The 19332-nt window shown below is 40.8% G+C and overlaps 1 protein-coding gene across 12 annotated transcripts in view; it reads right to left on the bottom strand.

The window, feature by feature from the left end:
• The window catches only part of LOC147107033 (serine/threonine-protein kinase BRSK2), a 1115513-nt gene that overhangs the window by 55724 nt on the left and 1040457 nt on the right, over positions 1-19332 (bottom strand). For 9 of the 12 annotated variants that reach the window (XM_086008028.1, XM_086008027.1, XM_086008033.1 and 6 more), the window contains 3 exons: positions 12342-12522; positions 7401-7490; positions 5305-5352 (listed from right to left, as the gene is read on the bottom strand). In XM_086008028.1, coding sequence (XP_085864154.1) covers positions 5305-5352; positions 7401-7490; positions 12342-12522 — 319 coding nt within the window. Of the gene's footprint in view, positions 1-5264; positions 5353-7400; positions 7491-12341; positions 12523-19332 lie in introns of those variants that run through there. The other 3 variants (XM_086008031.1, XM_086008037.1, XM_086008038.1) reach the window with 3 other exon arrangements.

Raw genomic sequence — 19332 nt, 5'->3', positions numbered from 1 at the left:
AAGCAGGCCTTACGCCTGCTTTTTTTTACCAGGCGTAAGATTTCTAAGTGTTTTCAGCGGGCTGAGGTTCTGCAGAAATGGAACTCTCCCCCGCAGAGGCCCTTCTCCAGGGCAGGCGTCTGATCTGTCAAGAGCATTCTTGACAGATCGGAAATGCTGGTTTTCAGCGCATGTGCTTTGCATGCCTGAAACCGGCATTTCCGATGTCCCTACGGGTGTGTACACAGCGCGTACCCACCCGTAGGCATCGGAAAAAACAGGCCATTGTTTTCGGTCCCCGCCACAAACTCCGTTCCCTAGCCACTGACTCCATCCCTCTCCCTAACATCTGTCTGAGGCTGAACCACACTGTTCGCAACTTGGTGTCATATTTGACCCTGAAATGAGCTTCCGACCACATATCCGCAGCATAGCAAAAACCGCCTATTTCCACCCCCGTAACATTGCCCGTCTCCGCCCTTGCCTCAGCTCATCTGCTGCTGAAACCCTCATCCATGCCTTCATTACCTCTAGACTTGACTATCCCAATGCACTCCTGGCTGGCCTCCCATATTCCACCCTACGTAAACTTGAGGTCATCCAAGACTCGGCTGCCCGTGTCCTAACCCGCACCAAGTCCCGTTCGCCCATCACCCCTGTGCTCGCTGACCTACATTGGCTCCTGGTTAAGCAATGCCTCGATTTCAAAATTCTCATCCTTGTTTTCAAATCCCTCCATGGCCTCGCCCCTCTCTATCTCTGTAATCTCCTTCAGCCCCACAGCCCCCGCCGAGATATCTGCGCTCCTTTAATTCTACCCTCTTGAGCGTCCCTGATTATAATCGCTCAACCATTGGTGGCCATGCCTTCTGTTGCCTAGGCCCTAAGCTCTGGAATTTCCTGCCTAAACCTCTCCACCTCGTTACCTCTCTTTCCTCCTTTAAGACGCTCCTTAAAACCTACCTCTTCGACCAAGCTTTTGGTCACCTGCCCTAATTTATCCTTAAGTGGATTGGTGTCAAATTTGTTGTCTTAAAATACACCTGTGCAGCGCCTTGGGACGTTTTACTACGTTAAAGGCGCTATATACAAATACAAGTTGTTGTTGTTTAATCTAGGAATGCTAATGCCAATTGCAGTGCAGGCAGAGATCAACTAGCTCAGCCCAGACCTGGGATTAAAACATAGAATCTTCCTGGTCTGTATGACTCAGTGCCACGCCACACAATAGACTTACCACTAGGCTACTGGGGGGGGTCCTTTCAATGAGGATTTAATATTTTACTTTAGTTTTAATTGTATCATTTTACAGAGGTAGATGTGACTGGTTGAGTCCTTGCCTTTCAAGTAAACTCTTTGGGCTTCATTTTGTACATCATGTGTATGTGCCTGAATACACATACTGTATCTACTGTATCTGCTGCCTGCAGCTTAATTTGCTTGGCTGCAGGTGCACAAAGCTACTACATGGGTGAATCTTTCGGTCTGTTGGTGGAGACTCAATCTTACACTATTTGACATCATGATAGTCAATCTGATTCTGCTGGCTTGTGTTGCACTACTGCAGTGTCAAGGCAGAGCAGGCAAATCACAGCACAGTTTAACTGTTCTACACAAGAATTCTCATGCTAAATCACACCATGTGGCAAATCCAAGGCACAAATCCTAATACAACAACAGGGCATCAGATACTCAACCTCCCGGTGCAGAAATGTCTTACATCCGCTTAATACCTCTCCTGCTCTTACACAGTTCAGTTGTAATTGGGAACTCACCATATAGAGAATTTCCAGGTTTATTTTGCTAAACATCTGGTTAAAAGCAGCAAGCTCTTTACAAGGACATTCTCTGTTTACTTTGCTCTTCCCTGAGATTCAAACTATCAAACAAGTACTTAATTTAAAACTTGTTTAAAAAAAAAATCAAACATTTCTTTCCTGCAGGCTCTTCACTAATAACTGCTAAAAGGAATAAAGGAAGACTTGCATTTATATAGCGCCTTTCAATACCACCGGATGTCTCAAAGCGCTTTACAGCCAATGAAGTACTTTTTGAACTGTAGTCACTGTTGTAATGTAGGAATTGGAAGGGCTGGGTGGTTTGGGAGGCAGTTCTTCCACAATCATCGCCAATGCCACTCTGAACAACAAGCAAGAAGGTGCAACTCAAGCACAATCAATTCATATTTACACAGCTATGTTGTGCCAAAAATCTCCCAGGATGAGAACTTAAAATCCCATTGGAATGAGGCAAATACAGTGGAATGATGGACAGTGCTGGCTTTGTAGATCCAAACAATAGCATTCTGCCTCAGAAGTTGTAAAGACAGAGGGGTGGAATCTTCTGTGTATTTGCAGACAGAAGCACGTGTAATTAGAGCGTAAAATACCCGGCATGAAAGATTAAGACAACTCAGGTGTAAGTGTAATTACGCGACACCCAAATTTCCTCACTCTTTTCTGCCCGTCTTCTGATCACTGCCCCTGAACAGATCTCAGCTTATTATAATGGCTCTGTCTTCAGGCTAAAGAGCCGTACATGAGAATTTCCTGCTATTACACTGGATCATAATGGGTGTAAGATTCTGCCCAGAATTTTAGGCGCAGTGTGAAACAATGTAATTTTGCTGGTGTTTTATTGCAATTTTTTAAGCAATTTTGATTTATTTATCCACACTGTATTTTCCATTTATTTGAATGCACTTTTATGGCATCAGCATTAGTCACATTAAAAATTGAAAAGCTTCCAGGATTGCAGGATCTTAAACATGCTGTGCCTAATGTGCATGAATGATAGTTAGATGGCTTGAAACTTTAATTTTCAAAGTTAAAGAAGGAATATATGATATGCGTTCTCACTTTCCTCGGGCCCCGATTGATTTCTCCTTGTTTAAGTCCTTTTTTTAATGTTTAGGAGTATACTAATGAGATTGGTAGGTAATATGGGTGTAATTAGATATCGGAAAAATAGGTGCAGGAAAGGGGGTAATTTCTGGTGTAACTTCCTGACTACGACCCCGACTGATTAAGTTATGAAAGTGGATTGAAACCTTTTGTTGGGTCCATATACAGGTTTTAATGCTAAAACTCTGATTGAAGTACCAAGTTAAGATTGTTGCAAGTCAAAAATGTACATTTTCCTTTCGCTTGCTACAGCAGATTTCTGATAATATTTTTGACAATTTTTTTTTTTTACAACTACAGTATAGGGAATTTAAAGGAGATTTTGACAAAAGTGTCAGGTGAATACAATTCCACTTACACAAGGGAAAGAAGACAGTGGAAGTGTATGTCATTTAAGAAGCATGTGACTTAAAACCTAAATATAGGCTTCTGCTGTTGAAAGGGTCAAATGTCTTTCTTTAAAACCATTATCTAGCAGAAGCTAATTTATACAGAACTATCATCAGGTTTAATCTCATAATAATTTTGTGAAGTGTTACAACATTTATTCAGACATAAAGCCTTTCTGACAAATTGTTAAAACCTTTTGAGGATCGCAACATTTTTTCTACAATATCATTGTGTACAAATATTAACAAATGTTACAGGGATCCTCCCACATATCTGTACGTAAAGGTTATCCCACACTGTTCAATATCGTAGAACCATGCATGTTTGGCTGGGAGCTACTTTACAATTTGTCGTTAAAATATTAATTTTAAAATGTCATTGCAAACATGTAATACAAATATTATAGTTCATGTTAGATATGTTGATAGGGTGAGATGGCGTAAGGTGAGCGGAGGCTCGGGTGGAGCATAAACATTGATATAGACCTGTTGGGCCAAATAGCCTGTTTCTGTACTGTAAAATCATGGACAGCAGTGATGGAAACCCACACTTGAGGGTCACTGTGTAATTTGAGCATGATTATGCCACTTGAGTTATCTGGTCTTCTTACCACTGGGCAGGATGTGTCGTTGAAATAGCTCCTCTATCTCTCGCACTTCGCTGGGTTTGTTAACCATTCTTGGGCAGGAACCCAATTCAAAAAGAATACTTTTAAATTGAACTGAGATATCAAATTTTCTCCCCTTCAGGTTCAATTTTCCGTGATTGCTAATGTCACCAAAAAAGCCTGTGTGAGTTTAAAATGTATTTCCCCATTTTATATTTGCAATGGCTTTTAGAGGCTGGAGGAACGAACATATACCCAACTGTTCTCCCCTCCTTTCCTGAACGCTCTGACTTCCTGCTGAAACATTGTTCCATGGATGCTGCCAGTCCTCTGGTACCTTGCCCAAGATTCTATTCTTTGCATGTCAACCTAACGAGTGAGCGTTGACAGGCAATTCAACAGTGGAGGATGTCAAAGCAGAGTCTGATCCTGTCCTCAACTGTCATCCATGCTCAAGTAATGTCTAACTGGCATCACTGGACAGAAATTAGGAATGGGTACCTTGGTTGGTTTTTCCCTAATTTGGTGACATTGAGGGCAATTTTAGCAGTGCATTACTGTCCCAGCCATAAACGGCTATTTCAGCACCGGCGACTGAGCCTGGCCCTTCCTGATTTGTGTGGCTGAGAACCAGACTGGGCAGTGCATTTCACAACTGTGCCGGTAGGAGAGCTCACAATACAGACACCACATAAAAATGAATACAATGCATGCACAAGAGGGGGCCATCCCCAATGGTTCATTACACTGAACATCAATACTGTTGCAGTCCTCAAAAAGTTAAACAATTTCAATACTTTCAAAAGCATTTGCAAAAGGAGCCCAGATTTATGAATATACTATAAAACAGCAAAAGTTCTGCAAGTCAGTTACAAAAGCAATGATTAAAAAAATATATATATATATAGGGAAGATTTGGTGGGATAAACTTTAGCAAAAAAGTGTCCAAATAAAATGCATTTTAGTCTGTGTGTCACCATGCACAATTCAGTGAGGGTGTTAGATGTGTTTTCCTTCCATTTAGCATTATGTGCATTGGAACATAAGCAAAGCAACAGCAATTACTGAATATTAGATCAGTGAGCAGCTGCCGAACAAGAAAGGCAGTAATAATCAAGTAATCGAGGCTCATCTTCAAAAGACTATTAAAGCTGCGGTCTTGCCATTCACTGCCAAAAAAAAAAGCAGTAAGGAATCTCAATGCACCACAAGCCTATCTGGCAGGCAAAGTCACCCAGCGACTGCTGCATAAGGTTGGGCTAATTATAACATATCGCAACATGCAGCACCAGCAGCAGAAGGAACTAAAGTGTGGTCAGAAGCGTGGATTCAAAATGAAACAGAAAACAATCTAAAAACTTAAAAAGACATAACACAGTGCTCTCCACGGGGTAAGAGTGTTTTGGCGGGGTTGGGGGTTCTTACCACATTTTGAAAGTCTGCCAGTCAGCAGCTGCATACAGTGAGAAGTTGCTGGATTACAGGGGGAGAAAGGTACATGTTTCTTTACTGTATAAACCAATAATCTGAGACATGAATATGTAGACAAATAAGTCATACTAGGTCAGTACTAAAATGGTAAGTTGAAAAAAAAAATGGTCCCAAGATATTTCTTTACGGACATGACCCCATTTGAACTGTATCTGTTGAATGGCAGATCTTCTTAGATTGAAATAATTCATTCTTCCCAAGGATGGTAGTTGCAGGGATGATGAGATTACACAATCCAGTGGAGAGAATAAGCAGAGAGGAGGAGAAGTGAAAATGGGTTGAGAGAAGCTGAAAGATGTGGAATGGAATGATTGCGCACACAGATATCATGAGGCTATTAGGGTCGCCATTACACAAGGAGGGAATTCAACAGCAGCGGAGGCATTAGAATATTCTGATTAAACACCGTTAATGTTACCCAGGATTCCAGAGGGAAACCGTGCTTGCGTAGCATGAGGCAGATACGTTCAAATGAGCTAAGGTTTTGACTGTAGTTTCCATTAAGAAGCAATATTCAACACTATCTGTAACAATTTTTTGAGGTCCCCAAACAAAATTAGATACAAAGATTTTGTAAATCTCAAATACATTTTACAAAAGTAGATGTTAAAAAGTAATTTGACATTGTCAGTAATTAAAAAAAAAGTTTTTAAAAATTATTTTTTTTTTAAAGCAAAATTTGTAAAACATTTTATGTAGGAAATAAATTGATACAGGTTTCCACAGAACAAAAAACAGAAAGAGGCCTAAAAAATCTGCAATTACAGCAAGAGCTTTTTTTCGAATCACTTGAAGTGAATAGCTGCTTTGAACTATCAAGGTTTAAGTAAAGCGTCAGGTACTTGGACTAAGCTGCTGGTGTGATCCTGGCTACAGGTGCAAGTGCCAGACTTCCAGCAGAGGGAGGTAGGATTTGTTCCTGGATTAACAGGAGCTTTCAGTATTGCTGTTTGGAGAGTGTTGGGCACAATGTTAGCCTTGCAGAGCAGTCAGAAACAATATACACCATAAAACAGCAATGATTTCTACTGGACGTTTGCTGTATTACAAACTTATCCACACCCCGTTTCACCTGCAGGACTTGCATTTGAAATTTATTCTCCTAAAATACGGAGTGTGTTCTAAATCATTGCATGTACGATGTTTACAAATGGTGCCAGTTGTCTAAAATGGTCCCTGTAAGTGGCCACTTTGAAACCCCACCATGAGCATTTCAAAACACCAGTGCATTTGGATATAGGATACATTATTTTCAGCACGTCAGCACAACCATGTATTTCTGTTAACCTGTTTTGTTCAATGTTGGAGGTGACCACATAAAAGCTTTGCCGTATGCAGTTTAAATGGGCCAGAAGATCATGAGTTTGTGAAAATACTGACATTCCTCCTCATTCTCCCATTCAGTGGTCAGTATCTACTGTTCACTTTCCTCATAGAATTTTTTACAAATAGTGCTGTGGAAATTCACTCCAGTCTACAATCTTCCAAACTTTAGGATAATTTACCTCATGCTTTAATAAATATGTATTAGTTGAAAATCCAGGAGCAAATCCTTTCATTTTGCTTTTGATTTCTTTGAAGTTGACAAAACATGTGTGTCTATACTTGAGACCCAACTTCATGGAAAGACTTTTTTCCTTTCACTAGGTGCAACTTTGCAGCTCACAGTTTCTAAATAGGGTTTTGAGTGAACTGACCAAAGTGTGACAACAATACAATCAAATTCAGTTATGGGGAATCAACTGATACGATAGAAAAGATTCTAATCGTGAAAAATTCTGAAAATTGCAGAAAAATACTTATGAAAGCCAAACTTTTCATTTCATCTATATTACAAGGAGATTACAAACAGATTTAACAGGATGGTTAACTGAACGTTAAAACCGGGAGATTTCTAGATTACGCGGAATGGCTTGACATAAGGCATGTCATGACGCAAAGATTAAATCAGTCTGGGAGTGTTATTGTAAGCATACAAGATGGCATCTATTTAGCACATTATTCATTTTGAGAGAAAACTTAATATTTACCAGACAACTGTTGCACGGAAGGCTGGTCATGTGTGCTTAACAACTGGACCTGAATTGTTTCCACCACTCTTTTGAACCGACGACTTGGACCTATTATTTGGAGCAGAGAATTAAAAGGTAAAAGGAATGAACTCTGTATTCTCATTATAAGCACAGCATGCTCATCCACATAGGCACAGAGTATCATGTATAGGGCAAAATTTGTGTGTTTATTTCAGCCTGCCTGACCACATTCTGAATCTCACACAGTTACTATAATTATTAGCTGCAGTAATTTCATCTCTATTTCATTAAGATTTCTATGACCCAGTGATGAAAAAGAGTCTCTGATTAGGTGTAATCGTTGGTAAGACTTTTCAATCGCCCCAGAGAAGCTTGTTTACACTTGTAGTAAAATAAATAATGAAGCAAATACCATTTCCTTTTTTGGACTTATTTGTACACTCCTCCTCTCCTGAAGACTTTAAATTCTGCTGGGTTCCCCTGCAGCCCCCTGCCCAATTCCCCATTCGTCATGTGTGAGTCTAGACAGTGTGTGTCAGCGGGTTATTTGAGTGTGGGGTGGCGGGGGGCTGGAATCACAGTCAAACACAATCCTGTCCTCACCATACATCCACAGACCTGCACTTTCTAGGAGGACCACAGGACACTGACAGAGACCTGGGCCCCCATGGGTGACATTCTCCTTCCTACGCCAGGGACGCTGAGGCCAATCAGAGTGGCTGTAATGCTGCCCAGTTGAAATCAATTAACTCAGCATTGAGGGGGAATCAAACCTTGAATCTTCTGGCCTGTGTGACTTACAGCTCTGAGTCTTTAACAAATAATATGAATATAATTTTTCTAAAATGAATGAGAAACAATTTCTGTAGGATCTTGAAGACAATTAAAAATAAAGCACCAATTGGTGTGAAAAGTTTAGGGCTTGGTTGCTCTGTAGAGCGGTTCCCCCACATGATACTAAAACAGGGTCCTATCAGCTGAATAGCTGTACTGTGGCGGGGCTTGAGTTCAATCTCGACTGTTATATAAAACCCAATTTCATTCAATGGGTGTGCCTTTGCAGCTCTTTCGCTGGCCCTCCAGCCACAGCCCTTTACGGTAACTGATCGTTCTGTCTGGGCACAGAAAGTGATAGTGTCAGAGCCAGTTCATTTGGCCACAGAGACAGCAGCTGTGGAGAGGTTAGTGGCACACACTGGCCCACCCTCCAGACTGAAAAGCGAATCATGGAATTGGAGGCGGTAATGACGACTTAACGGGAGGAAAACAACATTTGGAACCTGAGCTAACAATAGCTACACATTACAATCGACGACGGTAAAGGCATTCCTTTGAGATAAATATCGTTGCATTTCAGTGTAGCAAATTCTTCCTTATTTTACAGAGATAACACAAACACATCCCCCCCTCCCCCACCTATGCCACACATGAATCCTTTACTGTGATAGTGGGGTGGTGGGAGGAGTGATGCAATTCCTGGCCTCTGCCTATGCTGCCCTGAATCTTCTAGTAGGTGGTTACGGAAAGGTTCTTGAAGATTTCCTCCCTGCTTTCTTCAGGGGAAGCTCCTTGCTTCCGATTGTTAGCTCTCCCTATGGCCCCAAATAGGTTTCAACAAATCTTTTGGGGGTGATTTTAACCCTACGTTCCCAGTGGAACCCGAACTGCAGTTAAAATCACCCTGGTCACTTACCCGCCCTGGAGCTGCTGGGGACTGACCTGTTGCTACTTTAACCTCCCCCACTGAGGAGGTGGCAGGGATACCCACCCAAAGCCGGTGGGGCCCTGCTTAACATATGCATGTTGGGTCCCGATGACATCGACCAACTGCAATTTTTATTAGGAGGCCCGCGCGGAATGCGCCAATTTGTTTCCCGCCAAGCCAACCCAGCGAGGAAGTGGTTGGGGGGTGAAAGAGAGGCCCGAAAAGGTTAGTTTAAAAATGTAAAAAATGTCCTCGTGGATGCCCCCCACCGATCGTGGGAACGCCTGTGGGACAGCATAGCAGCCGATTCCGCACATTTACCTGCTCCGGGTGGGCAGCCTCTGGGCTGCGCGGATTCTGCCATTTCCCGCACAGAACAGGTGGGAGGTTGGTCAGCAGCATTTAAATGAAGCCGGGGTGTTAAAATACTCCGGGCCTCTTCCTCGCTATAGATGGTTAAGTTTCGAAGTGACGCCAGTGTGTAGAGAGTTATAAAACTTCAGCAAGTGTCTCATCACCTTACCGGCACAGCCTATCAGTGCACTGGTGTGCTACACCTCTGGGGTACGGATTTATGAAGTAACTAGAAAGTATTTGGTAAATTCTTTCTTTGTGTTAGCCCAAAAGTAAGATGCTGTGACACAAGTTGCATTATGAGTCATTTAGCACAACAATTATCATTTGCAAGTGATGTTGCTGCTAAGAGAAATGGTTGTTTCCTCCTCTCCAAGAGTGAAGCTGGTGCCTCTTTAATGAAAGGCTGTCAGATACTAGCGGTTGTTATCTCTGCCCACCTCTATTGTGCAGTAAATTTGATTTTACAATTCATTATCCTCCCTTCACCAATCAAAGCAAGCTATTGTCTCAGGTGAAGCTTGAACCAATTGTCAAATTGAATGCAGTCAAGTAAGAGTTTTCTGTTGGAAATGGTGCTTAAAATGCATCTTTTAAAAAAAAAAAGCATTTCATACTAGCTCTTGACTTTGAGTTCATTGGCACAGGCAGGCGGATTTGAATTTATGCAGAAAGCAAATCAAATGGGGACTATTCTTTATTGAACGGATAGTGTTGGCAATTTGTGGCCGACATGCCAGAGGTTGCTACGTGCAAAGAGACCAATACAGGGGCATAAAACATGCCACGTCATTTTCACAATATGGAGTTTTTTTGAACGGTTCTAGATCGTATGCAACACTGTTTAAAAACATCCTCAATCGAAAATTAACGGAGGACCTGCATCACTGCTATTTACCACAACACTGCAATTGGCCCCAATTTATATGCAAACATTTTTGTCCTTCAGCCCCTTTAAAACAAATCCAATCGGTAACAGATACCGATTTCACAATGCATCTGTAATAGACTGATGCTTATATTGGTGTGAAAGTCATCCAGTCTGCCACCGAAGCCCAAGGAAAGCTGTTGGATTACAACTGTTCTGACATTGACCTGCTTTTCCTGCCCTACGTCTCTGTTCATTAACTTCTGTGCGTCAAGGTTTACATTTTGTTCTGCAATCTTTTCACAAGTGGCACAATTACAGGTTGAGTTCAGATATCGTCCATTCGCAAGCTTTAGTTTTGAGGAAGCATTTCCTAGTTTCTGAAGGTCTACATGATACTGCTGTCAACAGTCACGTGAGGAGGGGGGTAATGAGAGGAACCTCTGCTGCAAATCTGTACACATTTGCTACTCACTAAACTTTAGCACCCTGTAAATGGCAGTTAGTGGAAATTTGAATGTCATTAATTATATAAATACCACAATGTGGCGTATAATTACCTTCACTTGCTAATAGTGGAAAAAATCACTGTGAATATAAGATAGGTTTTCCTTACTGGAAGTGTGGCATGTCACCCTAATTGATACTCATTGTAACTTTATCAAAGCTACACGTCATACTCTGTCAATATCTGCAGAAGTTATGTATCAGGTTTATGGTTAATTGTCTTTTGCTTGTTTCAACAGGCTATGGGGCTCATGTCTCTTGCCTCTCTGCTTTTTTTTCCATGGCATGTGGTGATTTTGTGATTAATTTGCGTGTTAATTCGCTTTTGCTCGCTCATTACTTGTGAATGTACATTGAAATTTTGGCTGGTGACATTTTGTTACTCTCCCTGGGATAACCCGAGTTAAGATTCATCCAAGTCATTCATCCTGGTGTCCAACAGCCTCCAAAAACAAGGGCAAGCAGCATCTCATTGGAAATTGTGTCCTTCCTTATACACTCAGCTAGAGCTCGACAGATTACAACAGAACAAGCTTGGCTTTAGCTAATTTCAAAGTAATAGTATTTACATTTACAGCATTAACATCTCTATGCAACAGCAGATTTACAAAGAAAATCTTCAACAAAAATGTCTGTGAATTGTATTTTTATACATTTTCTGAAACCAGTTATGAAAAAAGAACACGAAACTAATTTCCATGGCCTAAAAAGGTTGACAATCAACCTGCCAGGGGCAATTATAAACCCCCATCTTTTCAACAAATCACTGTTCCAAATTGTTACTCAATGTCTAACTGTCAATAACCTCTGGTCTAATTATATCCCATGGTAAAATGGCTTTTTATTTTAATCTACTAAAAAGCAGCATTTTCTCTCCAAATTTGGGCAGAATTAACTCATTTCTTTTTCAGCTACTAATGCTAAACAAAGTAAAATGTACATGCATTTTAAAACTAGCACAGTTTGATTCAGATTGTCATAAAACAACATAATGTGAGCAATTTAAGATATATGATAGAATGCACTCGTCTAGCACTCCTAAAAGCTGTAAAAGGCTCACTTGTGACACTGTGCAAGTACACTTAAGGTGATTATCCACCCACCCCCCCCCGCACAATTCATTTTGTTTATAATTAGATTTGTTGGATGAAATGATTGGAACATTCTGCTTCAAGTGAGGAATGAAAATATATGTTTTAGTGTGCAATGGAATTCAGCTCTAATGTTTAAACTGCAATTCTTTCAATGCTGTTGTCTGCTACCCAAGTGTTCTTTCTGAACTCGCTTGAATTTAATATGCATATCCCCATCTGCTCCTGTGACTGCATTAATATAATAAATCACTAATGACCTAAAGAGAGACACAATACAATATTACACAGAAAAGAAACATTTTGCATAGGTTCTAGTGAGAATCAGAGTGTGTGCAAGAGGTCCCTCCCACTTCCCTTCCTGCCATTAATAAGGTTACAGCTGCCCCCATTGCCCTTGCTGCTGCTGTTACCTGACAGCAGTGTGAAGGTGACTGAATAAATCCCATTCTCCTTCCGTGCCTCATTGCCTTCTGTGTAAGTGATGTCCACCTGGAATTTAACTGGCTTCTGGAACACAGCTGGGCCCCCAGTGGATTTGTACTCTGCTCGGAAACTTGTCTGAGACATGACACTGTGACTTAGGCTGGGGATCTGCAATTCAGGAAATGAATACACCATTCATTAATAATAGGGAAATAGGGTTGAATTTCTTTAAGTAACATAAGTGTATGCAATGAAGAGTCAGGCATTTCGTCAAAGACACAGTCCTTTTCCTTTTAAAAATATATTTTAAATAAATTAATCCTTTTTCTACAGCAAAATAGAGGAAGACGCATTTATTTTCAGCATGTTACATGGCAGCAATCAGTGGATACATGTATAACATCCATAAGCATCTTACACTCGCTCTCCTGTTATTTTCATAGAAGCATAGGAGTTTACAACACAGGAGGAGACATTTTTGGCCCATTATGTCTGTGCCAGCTCTTTGCTACAGCTACACAAAACAAAGCCCACTGCCCTGCTTTCTTCATTGCCTGTATCTTTCTATGCTTCAAATATTATCCAATTCTCCCTTAAAGGATGCAATGGTCTTTGCCTCAACCACTCCCTGTGGAAAAGTAATACATTCTCCAAAAACCTCTGTGCAAAGAAAATTCTCCCAACTGTTCTCCTCATTCTCTTATTGATCATTTTAAAATGATGACCACCCCCCTTATCACTAACTCTCCAACTCCTGGTCACTCAATCAAACCTCTTCATAATTTTAAATATCTTTATTAAATGTCCTCTTAGTCTTCTCAGCTCCAGCAGAAGTAGCCCTAGTAGCTCAAGTCTCTTCTCATAACTAGACTTTTCCATCACTGGCATCATCCTAGTGAACCTACACTGTACACACTCTATGGCTTTAATGTCCTTTCTATAACGAGAGGCTTAAAACTGTACACACTGTGGCCTAACCAAAGTTTTTTCATCAATTCATCATAATTCAACTCTGTTTGCTATTTGCCAACCAACATGTTAGCCGTGCTGCTACATTTCATTTAACAAGCCTCTTGTGAGACACCTTATCAAATGCCTTCTGAAAGACTATATACACCACACCTAATGCATTCCATTTCACAATCCAATTGGTCACTTCTTAAAAAAAACTCTATCTTTTTTAATTTGTCAAACACAACTGACCATTTAAACACATCAATGCTGTTGTTCTTGGTTAACCCATGCATTACTAAATGCTCAATAACTTTATCTCAAATAATTGGATCTAAGAGGAAGAAGTGCTTATTAGGATACCCTCTGTCTTTTTAACTTTGCCCAGATGCATTCATATGATTATAGATCGGTGCTTGCTTAACAGATTATTGCCTGTTTCCATTCTCATGATACAATATTCTTCTTCTTACCATAAGCACTCCTTGTTATTTCTTAAATAAAAACTGGAGAAAACATTATTTATTGCCCTGTATACTGGCTCTTGCTAAACTCTGAACTGCTGACAGTTGTAAAAAGCCATATGAGGCAATCACCAATAAACAAGGTGGGCAGCTTCCAACTTTTTTCCCCTATGAGATCATAAGCAGAAAGACTGGACATCCTATAAAATGCTTTACTCTTATACTTTGGCACCTGGGTGTTTTCATTTATATCCTGATGCTGAAGAGTAACAATAACATTTTAAACTATGGTGCTGCACATTTCAGTGACTACTTGCTCAATGACATGTACATTCAATTCCTGTTCAATGAATAAGGTGTTTGGCACAATGGGCCGTATTTTGCGACCCCCATGGGTGCGTACGAGGTGCACACGCGCCCGTAGGGGCCGCGCAAGTTCCGGGCATAGGCATGTGAAGCGCATGCGTGAAAACCCGGAACTTGAGATCTGTCAAGAATTCTCTTGACAGATCATCCGCATCCCTGGGAAAAGGGCCTCCGCAGGCGGAGAGTTGCATTATTTGCCCTACTTCTGCCGGCGTAAGGCCTGCTTTTACCAACATAAGTGTTTTAAAAAATAGAAAAATAAAATTTTATCACTCATTTATTCATTAAAAACCCTGTCCAATAAGGTAAGTTTATTTTTAGCCCCATTAAAACATACAATTTTTTAAAATTAAATTTTTGTTTCAAATATTTAATTAAATGGCATTCTAATTAATTTTAAATATGTATTTAAAATTTTTTTTATTTCACTTGTTCGTGTATCTTTTAAGTGATCCCCATTCATACTTATGGGGATTCCATACGTACAGAACTCCCATAAGTATGAATGGGGATTCCCTTCTTTTATTGATTGGGATACGTGGGCCTTTACCTGTGCATACCCAGAGAGGCCCAGGAGAGCGAGTCTCCGTACCTCCCGGACCACCTGGTAAATTCGTAGATTTTTTACAGGTTGGAGGCATCCGCCCGCAGGAAGCCTCTGATCACAAATTTTGGGCTATTATTTTACACACTTGTCAAAAATTTCAAAGTGAGAAATTAATTTTTAAAAAATGTTCCGATGCACCATTACCTGTATTCCTTACGTTGTATCAAAAGATTCTTTTTGTGAAATCTAAGCAGTTTGATATGGCTGCTGAATGTAGCTCGTGTTAAGTAAGTCCTACAGGAGGCTATAATTTGGGGTAAAAGCGCAATGGGGGTGAAATTGGTTTTTGGCGGTAGTGCAAAACAAGCAATAGCAAATTGGCAGCCCAGTTTACACCGCGCCCGATTTACTCTTCCATCGACTTCAATGGAAAAGAATGTGTACACAGGCTGTCGACTCGCTATTGCCCAGTTGCACTACCGTCAAAGACCAATTTCATCCCCTATGGGTTAGATTTTCCACTCGGAGAATTGGGGCTCATCTTCAGAGTGGCAGCTTCCCCCGCACCACAAAGAGACACCCCTGACCCCGGCCAGTTTTACGGCCTCAGGTGTCATTTACATCGTTTTGGTGACGGGGCTTCCTGGGCCTCTGTCAGGGACTCTGCCTGGAGTGCGGGTGGAGATTGGCTACGGTTTGTCTTCAATGGTTTCCACAGTGAAGCGTGGCTGGCAGCCTCTGTACTGCAGGGCGACGATTCAAGGAAAAAAATTTACCTTTTAGAAATCACATCAAAGCCAGAGCAATCGATTGCCCTAACATTCTAGGCTTTCAGATTTTAATTACCACTCCTCTGCCACCATAGCAAAGCTAGTGCAAATGATTGCAAAATACACCGTCCCAGATATAGGTGAGCATATTGCATGTTACTTCTCACTAATAGCAGAAAATTAAAACAATGTTAAAGCAATGCAGCTGAACACATCCTAGACACACCCCTCACCCCTGCCCATCCTATGTAAATGAATCCAACAAATTGGCAGAAGGAGGGATATGTTAAGTGTAGACTGTAGAATGATTTGGGATTTTCAGTTTCTATTTAGAGTGCTCATTTAAGTGAGGTCAACTGCATAATGTACTGTAACTTTTAAAATTTTTCTGTAAACACAGTGACCTCCAGAGCCACAATGCTCTCATCATTCATGCCAATATCCCTTTCCATCAGACTAGTTGTCGTTTCGTACTCCTTCATTGCTCTCTGCTTTGTCAAGCCCAAGATTCTTTAGTGGTGGAAGCTAACTGGAGCATTATATAGCGTTGGCTGCAGTGGACTGAAAGTAAAATGGGCTGTGTCAGATTGATGTATGCTCACTGGTTCAATCCTGAGATAAAGAAAGATCACAGGACTTAACCAGAGAAACAACAGGTCATTTTAAAAGAGCGGGCTTTTCAAGTAGATTGTGCAAAGTGTTAGCTTTCAGACAGAGCATAAATATTCCAAATTAAGTTTGGAAATTGTAATTTGATCAGTGGCAAGGTATTATTTTTGGTAACCTGAAATGTACCTGAAACAAGTCTCACATATTTGTGAAAGTAGAGACAGGGGGGTAGATTTTGACTTTTGGGTAGTCGACCAGTGGAGCGTGCTAAAAGGCTGCTGCGGCGGGAACAGGACAGCAAGCCATTGCCCAACATTTCCGGGGCACTTACATCGTGTTTCCACTGGGTGGATGCCTCAAAGTCTACTCCATGATTTCTTCTAATGACATGCAGTTCTGAAGTACATAATTAGGATGGAGAGATGTGCAACAAACCACTTATCTCAACAGAACTTTGCCTTCTTGTTTAGTATTGCACTGCATTTTGAAATAATTAAAGCAAGCCTTGATGCCAGTTATTTCTGCATGTTCCTAATCACTTGAAAATAAGGTTTTTTTTTGTGTGTGTTTATAGTGAAGCTTCTTCCTATGCCATTTTTTCTCCTTCTCAATCTTAGTTGTCTCTGCTCCACATATCACCCTCTCAGGTGTTTAAATGAACTTATTCCCGATTTCTGGGGAAATTGCAGTGAACTGACTTGTAAGGAGGTGTGGGATAGCTCAAGGAAACATCACTCCTTATAGGAGAAGTCAGACTTCTCAGCACCTCTCCATAATGGCAAAATGGACATGGGTGAGGGGATGGAGCATACAGTAATTGCAGCCTCTTCTAACAGTGATGATGCTCAGAGCATAATGTTCCAACATTGTGGGTAGTCAAATAAACTATCCAACTATTTCAAAACTTGCCTGATGAATATATAATCATTGGAAACAGGTTCATTTCATATTGAGAAATTAAATATTGCAGAAGATATTAGAATCTTCAGCTGAATTGTGCAGCTCATTTCCACCTTTATTTGTGTGTCCATTCTGATCAAACTTGTATAAAAGGAAATACCCTGAGGTGAAATAATAACAGAAGCTAAATGATCAACTTCGGCCAGCTGTCACGTGAATTGACATCAGTCTTTCCAGTCTGTTGCTTTTTAAAAAATCATTTTGCATCGTTAATATTCCAGACTGTGATTTTGTCTGAAGTTATGATGACATTGCTCCCATGAAGGAGCCTCAACAGGAGTATCCACTGAACTTTCTTAGCACAACCACTTTCAAGTTTAAAATAAAAACAGAAAATGTTGGAAACACACAGCAACTTGGCCAGCATCTGAAACAAGACAGGATAACATTTTGGGTGGGACTCTTGATCTGAGCGAATTAAATACTGATGTAGTGTCCCAATCAAAACATTAACTTATCTTTCTCCCTTAAGATAGTGACTAACCTGTGCACTTTCAGCATTTTCCACTTTTATTTTAGACTTCAAAAATTTGGGCTATAGTTTAAAAAAAAGTCCCTACTTCAGGTTTATTTTAAAATAAATGCCATCAGAAAAGCTTTAACAGAGGTCTGGGTGCAGCTACTGCAAAGGTTTCTTCAGTAATTTCAATCTGATGAAACCAAGTATCACACTTCTGAGTGACAACTTATCACAGGGTGATCACATCTCGATTTTGTTTCCAGCAGTAAAAGAGACAAACTGAAAGTCACAAAAAGGATTGGGTCGTGCTGTAGGTTAGATAGTGTTCTACATCAGAACATAAGAAATAGGAGCAGGTGTAGGCCATTCGGCCCCTCGAGCCTGCTCCGCCATTCAATAAGATCATGGCTGATCTTCTACCTCAACTCCACTTTCCTGCACTATCCTCATATCCCTCGATTCCATTAATATCCAAAAATCTATCGATCTCTGTCTTGAATATACTCAACGACTGAGCCTCCACAGCCCTCTGGGGTAGAGAATTCCAAAGATTCACCACCCTCTGAGTGAAGAAATTTCTCCTCATCTCAGTCCTAAATGGCTGACCCCTTTATTCTGAGACTGTGAACCCTAGTTCTAGACTCCCCAGCCAGGGGAAACATCCTCCCTGCATCCACCTTGTCAAGCCCTGTAAGAATTTTGTATGTTTCAATGAGATCACCTCTCATTCTTCTAAACTCTAGAGAATATAGGGCTAGTCTACTCAATCTCTCCTCATAGGACAATACCCCATCCCAGGAATCAGTCTGGTGAACCTTCATTGCACTCCCTCTATGGCAAGTATATCCTTCCTTCGGTAAGGAGACCAAAACTGTACACAATACTCTAGAGGTGTGGTCTCACCAGGGTCCTATATAATTGCAGTAAGATGTCTTTACTCTTATACTCAAATCCTCTTGTAATAAAAGGCAAACATACCATTTGCTTTCCTAATTGCTTGCTGTGCCTGCAGGTTAACTTTCAGTGATTCGTGTACAAGGTCACCCAGGTCCCTCTGAACACCAATATTTCCCAATCTCTCACCATTTAAAAAATACTTTGCTTTTCTATTTTTCCAACCAAAGTGGATAACTTCACATTTCTCTACATTATATTCCATTTGCCATGTTCTTGCCCACTCACTTAGCCTGTCTATATCCCCTTGAAGCCTCTTTGCATCCTCCTCACAACTTACATTCCCACCTAGCTTTGTATCATCAGCAAACTTGGACATATTATATTTGGTCCCCTCATCTAAATCATTGATATAGATTGTGAATAGCTGAGATCCAAGCACTGATCCTTGCGGTACCCCACTAGTTACAGCCTGCCAACCCGAAAATGACCTGTTTATTCCTATCTGTTTTCTGTCCGTTAACCAATCCTCAATCCATGTTAGTATATTACCCCCAATCCCATGAGCCCTAATTTTGTTTAATAACCTCTTGTATGGCACCTTATCGAATGCCTTCTGAAAATCCAAATACACCAATCCACTGGTTCCCCCTTATCAATTCTGCTAGTTACAACCTCAAAAAACTCGTCAAACATGATTTCCCTTGCATAAATCCACGTTGACTCTCCCCAATCCTATTATTATTTTCTAAGTGCCCTGTTACCACGTCCTTAATAATAGATTCTAGCATTTTCCCTACGACTGAGGTCAGGTTAATTGGTCTGTAGTTCCCCGTTTTCTCTCTCCCTCCTTTCTTAAATAGTGGGATTACATTTGCTACCTTCCAATCCGCAGGAACCATTCTAGAATCTATGGAATTTTGGGAGGTGACAGCCAATGCATCCACTATCTCTATA

This window comes from Somniosus microcephalus, chromosome 15 (genome assembly GCF_052327205.1).
Source record: "Somniosus microcephalus isolate GS21.2 chromosome 15, FLI_Smic_1.0, whole genome shotgun sequence".
Classification (NCBI taxonomy): domain Eukaryota; kingdom Metazoa; phylum Chordata; class Chondrichthyes; order Squaliformes; family Somniosidae; genus Somniosus; species Somniosus microcephalus.
This window is presented reverse-complemented; position numbering and strand designations above follow the sequence as displayed.